Below are 9,042 nucleotides of genomic sequence, written 5' to 3' on the forward strand. Positions count from 1 at the left end.
TCAAGCATCTTTTTCAGGCTTTGGAACTTCAAAATTGCAATGGTCATCTTGCAATGCTGAACATGACGAACACTTAGGTATAAACAGAAATACTAAAGAATGATGACACACAACTGAACTGCTCCTCACTTATTCAAAGGATTTAGTCTTACTTCTCTATTGGCAAGTGTTCCAGATCCATTTCATGACCCTGAATTTGTGTGCAGAATTATCCTTCTATGACTAAACAGACCAGACTCAAACTCATTATATTCATGGGAAAAAATACAATTTTTTTCTTTCCAAGTGTTTAAATCTGTATGAAAATATTTCAAAAAGAAGTGATAGAAGAGTAATTTTGGAGCACAGGCAAGTAATACTACTCTCCTGAAAATGTGGTATCAAGACTAGGTTACTGAAGCCAGTTTCCATCACTCCCTTTCTGGAGCGGACTCACTCACTCATAAGCACTTTCACCTTACTCATTTAGAACAGGAAGAGCTGCATTACCCAAAATCTACTGAATCTTAATGTTAACATGAGCAACTGGAGTTGTTCCCAGAAAACATCTGAGAAACGGATAGTACAACTACTATCAGACTCCACATCTATTTGTGCCTCTGGAAATGTAATATAAAATCTCAATTTTGTAAAAATTCTTTGCATGGTGCTTATTTGTTCATTAGCAATCTTGAAGTGATTAATCTGTTACCAATACAGTTCAATTTATTTGAAAGCTACATTGAGAATGCTAGAAAGACATTCATTTGACTACATAAAAATATTCTCAAAGTATAGTATTATTAATACTTGTTTTTTTGGTACATTCACATACCCAACTTGGCAGATCCTCCAAAAAGTGATCCTTTATCAAAAGCATCTTTCCACGTAAATGTTACACAAACCTGAAAGTGGTGAAAAACAAAGATCTTTACCTCTAAAATCAAATATAATCTTCAAATACCCCAAATCTATGTATTTAGCCCTTATATTCTAATTGCATAAAACCTTTTATTTACTTCTTGGAACAATACAAACATTCAGGAAGTTTCAGGAAATCAACAAGAATTATTCAAAACAAAATTATGCTACATTTTTCCCTTCCTGTTAATTTGCTCAAAACATTTAAAGTAAACAAAACAGAAATTGTCAGAATCATTTTTCAGCTCTGTTCATATTCTGAGCAACAAATAAATTTGTTTATGAACAAGATACTCCTCTCCCCATAAGTCTGATGGGTCCATATAATCACAGTTTAAGGAAATCACCCCACCAGGCAGTTTTCAGTGTGCCAAATTACCCATGTATTTGGATCTGTTGTGCAATACCAAAATCCACTCATTATTATGAGTGAATTCAATAGCGGCATTATCAGGAAATGCCCTCAGGAAAGAGAATGGAAGTAGAAACAGTGTGTTTTATTTATACTTCCAGCATATACTTCAGAGCAATGCAAATATTTCATTGAATCTGCTTTCACATTCCACAATTCAATTCCTTATTCAAGTAATTGTAGGAAACTGGTATCAAACCAGAAAAGATAGCAAACTTCCTCAGTTCAAAGTGCTTGGGAAAAATCTCTTCAGAAAGGGCAACAGTACTACTAGATGGTGTATTTTTCTCTAGCAGTAGTGCTAGTGCAGGATTGCTGCATTGCTGCTTCCACTGACTACTTCTCCCTTTAGGTGGAACAGTTTACAGACATGCAGATATTGCTGTCCAAGTTTTCCAGTTTTCCTTGTCTCAAGGTTTGTAGATTACCATAGCAAAGGATTTGCTCACTGAAAACTAATATGCAATCAAATGTAGCTACATGCAAAACTCACGTCAAAGTTAGAAGTATGTTAACATTACTTATAACCTGTAAGACTGAAAGAAATTTCTCCTTTTAATCATAATATTACCATTTATGTATGCTTTGTTGCTTTGATAAAGAAATACAATTTCTGTTATATTTGTAAACACACTGAAGGAAAACCTATACCTTTCTCCAATAAAATACAGATCTTTTCCAGTTTCCACCTGAAGAAGCCTTCAGTAGGGAGAAGTTCAGCTGAATTTCTCTCTAGAGACATGATTCTAAAGAAATATGTCAAGAAAAAAACCCCAAACTCTAATGAACACCATACCTATATAAAAACTATGTCATGTAGAAGCAGGAATCAGTGATAAGCTCTTAAATGGATTATTCTGTTGTGAAGGAAACATCTCTCCTGCTTCAAAATACAAAGATCATATTCCATCTACTTCTATAAGTTTTCCCACAGAAAATACAAATTTAAAATCCTTTAGAACATAGCATGAAATAGACTTCTTGGAAAGCAGAGACTTGAAGAGCCCAACCCTTTCTACCCTAGACCACAGGGATCGCCTAGCCAAAGCCAAAATGTTTCTCTATCTGCAAAACAAAGGCAATTATGGCCACTAGAGGTGAAGTTTCAGCATAGACTGTATGTGAGCATTGACTAGAAAATAAACAGAGATTAGGAAAATAAGGCTCAGAGAGATTAGCTGTCTTGTTCAATAAAAATACTCATTAGAGGATTAGGTACAGGCTTGGGAGTCACACATCATAGGTGCCATAATTCAGTAACTGGTTTGGTAGTCTTCTTACCTGATTTTCAGAGAATGGAAACTTTGGTTCAATTGAACACAGCTGATCATAGTATCTAAATGAAAAAAAAAAAAAAAAAAAAAGGAACACACAGCTATTAGATAAATGAAACTAATATTTTTGGTTTTTAAATTGGTATATAAGATAGGGAGAAGGGCACAAAAATCCTACACACAAGTAAGTTAAGCTCATTTGTAGAAATGGAGGATTTGCAGGATGGACAATTTCTGTCTAAACGTATTTTTTTCAGCAGAGGAACAAGTTCAGCAGGAGGTAGTTTTTCACAGATAACATGGGAGCCCTGTCTCAGTCAGAAGTGAAACAGTATCACAGACAAAACTCATCCAGATATCACTACCTGATGGATGGTAGATTAGAAAATAGTATCATGCAAAGGAATCCCCGTATATACATACAGGCAGAGAACAAGTACATTAAGTCATGCTGCAAAAGTAAATTAAGTATAGCATTTAACATAATATTAACATGCAACACTGTACTCTCCTTATCTTACCATTATAACCCAATTTCAATGTATTTGAACTAAATGCCATTTGCCTCTGCCAGTACCAGCTGGAGAGACCAATCATTGATAAAATTCTTCAGTTGTAAACTTAATTTTCATTGGAATATATTCTCGTAGTCACAGTGAATTAAACCCACAGTTTCTCCGTGCCAGTATTTTGTCTAGTCACAGTGGAAGATGCTTAGGAAAGGATACCAGAAAGATAATATACTAAGTATAGCACAGTCCCTCACACAATCTACCCAGGCTACAGTAAGGAATTCCAAGTTTTCCTGACTGGTGCCCTACACCTGTACCATTTGTTAAACATGACAGGCTGAATGCAGAACATGAAACCCTTAAGTTGCTAAGAATACATAACATGTGAAGCTTATTTCCTATACTCTTCCTGCAGCATGGCCATACAGCTATATGCTCAACAATATATTGGTCAAATTGTTTTATAAAAAAATTATATTCCCAATATACAAAACACCTTGCAGTAATGGTTCCCACAGTCTGTGAAACAGGACTAACGTTGTTCCCAGCTCCTTTCACTATTAAATACTGATCACAACAGATACAGCCATGAGATGCATGTACAAGACCTGTGTTGTACAGGCAATAAACGTTTGTTTAAAAACTCAAGAAAAATTTTCAAAATTCATATACAGTAAAAACAGTGATAGTGTATTCTTCAATTAATTGTATTTGCCAAAGTATATCAGACTACAGGTTTCTGACTTCAAATGAGCCACTGCAATTTAAGACACTGCAATTTAAGACACAATATACCAAGACACATATACCAATATGTCAAAAGCTACAATAATCTGCAACAGCAACAGGACTTCCACCAATAACTGAACTGAAAGAAACTGCTTGTAAGGCTAAAAAAAAAAAATACGCAAATATTTACTGCGATAGCAATTTTATCAAGATTAAACAACTTACCAACTTTGTGAAAGGTATAGTTAAAAATAATAACTAGTAATCCTGAAGATTACTGCAACCTGTGTATTTAAATATACTTCCTCCATTGTCTTAGTCTGGTCTCAACACACTTAACACAGTATCACAAGGAAAAGGAGACTTTGCATGCTGTCTTCTCTAGACTCAATTCAATTTGTTAACCAAAAGCCACCGCTAAAACCAAGCTGTCTTCTCACATTCCACGATTACGCTGTCCTCATCTGCCATGAGGATGGAGTAAAGGAGCAAAGCTTGTCAAACGTCCTTGTGAAGCTGGGTGTGCCCAAGCCTTGGCTCCCTGCAGACAGACCATTCTTTGTGTCAACATAACCACAGACAAAATAAGCCAGAGAGGTGCATACTCCTCCTAAAAAGGGCTTTTTGTTTGGTTGGTTTTAAACAAGTTCAGAATTTATGTCACTGTTTTCTTTACTATTTTAAGCATGTGATGTTATTCCTTCTTATTAGAGAACTTGAAAATCTACTCAAAATTTAAGAGCTCTTTAAAACTCTGCAGACAAAAAAAAAAAACATCCCAGAACATAAGCACGTAAAGTTTTTTAGTTTTATAAATATTAAGGGTATAAATATAACAGTATGCATAAAACTAAATGTATAAAAATGGTAAATGAAGATGTTAACCACAGAACAGCGCAAAACCATCAGTAAAAAAACAAAGTAACTACAGAGGGAAAAGAAGCCACAATGGATGCACAAGCCAATTACATACAAAAGATGACACTAAATATAAATGTGTAATTTAAAACTAAATTTACAGTAATTTAAACTATCCAGATACAGATACAGAGCACAACACAGAAGTTTCATGTTTGGCTGTGCCAGTGAGGAACAACTGCAGCAGAGAAAGGAGAGGCACATGTCAGCAACACAGATCTAGTGCTCAAAATACAGCAATCTCTCATCAAAACTGGCATTATACACTCCTAAAGCTAGTAGAAAACAGCCATCAAATGAGTATGAAGTCAAGGTTTAAATTAGAATTTAACTAAAATATATGTGCTGCATTAAACTCAAATACTGTGCCTCCTCCAAAGAATCAGAAAGAAAAATCTCCTTCAAAAGAACATCAGAAAGACCTGTCTTTGCTCTTAAGATAAGAACCAGAGTCCTGAACTCACAGCTGTAAAGCAAAACTGCAACTTTCAGTCCTAAGGGAATTTGAATATTCAAAATAAAACCATGCACTCCTCCCACCCCCCTTCTTTTCCCTGACTTTCTTTTTTTAAAACAACTGCAGGAGTTGCTAGCAAAATTAAACTTGCACCAGTATTCCTTGTCTCCAGAAAAAGGAAATCAAATCCAGACTATCTTTAATACTGGAGGAAGCAAGGAATCCCTTGAAGCTATAATTATACTCAGAAATGAAAAAAGGCAAAACACCACTAAATCAAATCTGCTATGACAGAATTTAAGCGGAAACATCTGTACCAAGCTCACCTACATCACCTTCAGAGCACTCAGATTCTCACAAAACAAAGAAAGCTTGGAAGCAGGCTGAGGTCTTTCCCAGTTACCCAGTGAAAAGGGGCATGCATGGTCTATTCTCAAATGCTTCACCAAGAGAAGCATTTGCAATCAGCAGCTGAACAGCAGCACACCACACGCTTTCAAACTTTATTGGTCAATGCTTGTCTAGGAAATGTGGCTGTTAATTTCTTCCATAAAACACAAAAAAGGAGACTGCAGTAACTATTCATCAAAATAAGGCTTCTAGAAATTACAAAAACATGGATAAATCCTAGATTAGTTGGCAGAAGACTAAGCCCTCATTTCTTAACAGTTAAATGGTCTACAATGCTCTACTAGGTATTACGGTCTATAAAAAGCCACAAGGAAGTAAAACTATGTAGTAGTAGCCACGTTCTAATTAGTTCCTCTAATCTTACTTCATCAACAAAGTTTTAAACTCCAACTTCAATGAAATGAAACATTAAGACGGAATATTGCTCTTAAATACAGGAAAACACTCTAAGTTGGAGAGGTAAGGAGATTTTCAGAGGAAACACGAGTCATTTAGGCACTTGTGTATCTCAGCTTCAAACTTCTGGATGTGCAGACAGTTTAAAATAACTGTGCCTTACAGAATAATTAAGAGAATGCATGTCAGAATACTCTTACAGAATAAGAGCAAAATAATTTTCTAGCAACTGTAACAAATATAAATGGTCAGACATGGACCAAACATTCATAACTTGTTAGAAATAAGTGAAAACATACATCTGATTGTTTTATCTTCTCTTATTAACTTACAGTTAATTCAGACTTCATCTTATCTCACTTCCAATTTAAAAGAAACAAATATCCCCAAGCAATACAATTAAAAATGCAAATGTTTTAAGAGAGGAACTTCACGGGAGGGATATAATTTCGTGCTTACATCAGTTCAGAGCTACATTCAATAGCTTCAGTCTACTTCAACAGCATCTGGGTCAGCTAAATTCATCTGCTGATAACTGATCATCAGCAGACAGAACAGATTACTGCACATGGAATTAACTCAAAGCTGGCAATTATGCAATTTTAAGTGGTTTCCCTTGATTATTCAGAGGGAAAATCTCAGGTGAAGTTGCATACTAGGGATAATCCGCTGGCTGTATAAGAGGGAGGCCCTGCTCAGCCTCTTGGCTTTTTGAAACACTACTTTTATTTATTTTTGCACCATCTCTGATATCTCTGATATCATATCTGATATAATCTGATATCTCTGATATCACATCTGACCCTCCACTGAACTCATTCAAATTGCTCAGAATGCCATGCATACATTCTGCCTTCCAGAACAGATGTAAGGATCAGAATTGAAAAGTGGGCTGCCTTCTTTTTGTGATGCAGAGAAAGTGTTAGGGTGAAGTTGCACAATGTGGCTGGGCCAAACAGGGATTTCAGATAGAGACTAACAACAAACCTGACTGGCACCTTCAGAAAAGGAAGCTCAATTCCAGCATTCAAGGGAACATAATAGTATGCTTTTCAATTTGGCTAGCAAAGTCCCTCTTCCAGTTCACAGATGCTCACAATTTCTCTGACCTTCAAAGGCATAAACACAAGTACCTTCAAAAGCATACACAGCAGTAGACAGAAATAGAACAGGGAACTACATAGCTACTGTAAAACACTATCAGCATAGTCAGAGCTTTTACATCCCAAATAGCCATGTGAAGGGTTGACAATCATCATTAACTTATTTCACAAAATTCGCCTTCTTTTTGGCAAGGCACTTGTTAAGTGGGTTTTGAATGTCTCCAGAAATGGAGACTGCACATCCTCCCTGGACAACCATGCTCTGTCATCTTCAACTTAAACAACTTCTTCCTCATGCTGAGGTACAACTTTCTGTGTTTTAACTTATAGCCATTGCTCCTCATCCTGTCACTGGGCACCACTGTGAAGGGACCTGCACCATCCTCTTAAAACTCGCCCCTGAGGTATTTATCTGCACTAATACAATCCTTTCCAGTCTTCTCCAGATTAAATAGGCCCAGCTCCTCCTAAGAGAGATACTCCAGAGACCTATCATCTTTGTGGTCCTCCCCTAGACCCTCTCCAGTAGCTCCTCCTCTTTCTCCTCAACAGTGCAATCCCTAAGTGTTTTAGTGAGATAGGACAATAGAGCTATTAGTCCTAATGCAAGCTTTATGCACTTCAGCAGGCAAAAGGCACAGATTAATATTTTGCTCATCTAACCTATAGTAACTCCAGCACTACAGAGACTCCGTTAAACTTTCTGATAACAAACTGTGTTAAGCAGAAAAAAAGAAAGGACGTGACTCTGTAAATACATTAAGACTGTTTCTGCTAAACATAGAAAACTAAAGGAAATCACACTGGTAACAAAATGCAAAAACAAATCCACACACAACTGAACAGGAAGTGAAAAGAAAGCTGCAATAGCAAAAGGTAACACTAAAGAGAAAGAAACACCAACCCTCTATGAGCCTCTATCAACCAAAAACAATAGGTACAAATTGGAAAGGGGGAAATTTACATTTAAAGAAACTTCTTACTGTGAGAGGGGTGAGGCACTGGCACAGGGACTTCTCCAGGGTTGGGGCATCCACAACCCTGACATTGTTCAAGACCAAGCTGGATAGAAGGCCTTGAGCAACCTAGTCCAGGGGGACGTGTCCCTGCCCATGGCGGGGGTTCGCGGGGTTGGGACTAGATGATTTTTAAGCCTTCTTCCAAGTCCTTAACGTTCGCTGGTTTTTACAATTTCTACCTACATCTAAGAGCTGCTGGCACGACACAAACACTGGGAAGGGGATGTTGATGGGGACAAGGCCTCCCCGTCCCTGTGCTGCCATCATGCGACACCCCACGACACCCAGGCGGCGCAGCGAGGGCCAGGGACCCCGGGATGCTGCAGGACAGCGGAGCGCCTGCATCCCACAGGCCGCTGGAGCCGGCCCGGCAGCCCCGGCCGCTTCCTCCCGGCAGCAAGGCCGCCCACACCTGGGCCCGCCCACACCTGACTCCGGCTCCGCCACGCCCGGGGCCCGGAGCTGCCGCCGGGGCCCCGCGGGGAATCAGGGCCGGGGGAGATGATGGGGCTGGCGGCCCCTACCTGAGGAGCGTCTCCAGCGCGCTCTCGTGCTTGTCGAGCGGGCGGCCGAGCGCGCTCTTGCGGAGCCTGCTGAGCTCCTCGGCGGCGCGGCAGTGCTCGGCCTGCGCCTCGGCGCCCGGGTAGCTCTGCTGAATGAACTTGCACAGCGGCTTGGCCAGGTCCACCTCCGTAGCCTTCTTCAGCTGCACTGAGATGAAGTTCGTCATGGCCGACGCCGGGAGGGCAGAGCCGCCGCCGCTCCCCGCCGCAGCCTCGGGCTCCCCTTCCCGGTCCGCCGCCGCCGCGCTTCCGGGAGCGCCGCGCACGCGCACGCGCGCGCCCGGCCCCGCCTCTCCGCCCCCGGAGCGCCCCGGGCGGCGCCGCTCCTGAGGGGGGCGCGTGGTGACC

At 39.7% G+C, this 9,042-nt stretch overlaps 1 protein-coding gene across 2 annotated transcripts in view; it reads right to left on the bottom strand.

Annotated features, from left to right (window-relative positions):
* Nucleotides 1–8,951, bottom strand: part of PDCD6IP (programmed cell death 6 interacting protein) — a 30,392-nt gene extending 21,441 nt beyond the window's left edge. For both annotated transcript variants that reach the window (XM_021553329.3, XM_021553328.3), the window contains exons 1-3: nt 8,656–8,951; nt 2,594–2,648; nt 815–884 (exon numbers count right to left, since the gene is read on the bottom strand). In XM_021553329.3, coding sequence (XP_021409004.2) covers nt 815–884; nt 2,594–2,648; nt 8,656–8,861 — 331 coding nt within the window. In that variant the 5' untranslated portion in view covers nt 8,862–8,951. The remainder of the gene's footprint in view (nt 1–814; nt 885–2,593; nt 2,649–8,655) is intronic.
* Between the last annotated feature and the right edge of the window lie 91 nt (nt 8,952–9,042).

Source organism: Lonchura striata, chromosome 2 (genome assembly GCF_050655825.1).
Source record: "Lonchura striata isolate lonStrDom1 chromosome 2, ASM5065582v1, whole genome shotgun sequence".
Lineage (NCBI taxonomy): Eukaryota > Metazoa > Chordata > Aves > Passeriformes > Estrildidae > Lonchura > Lonchura striata.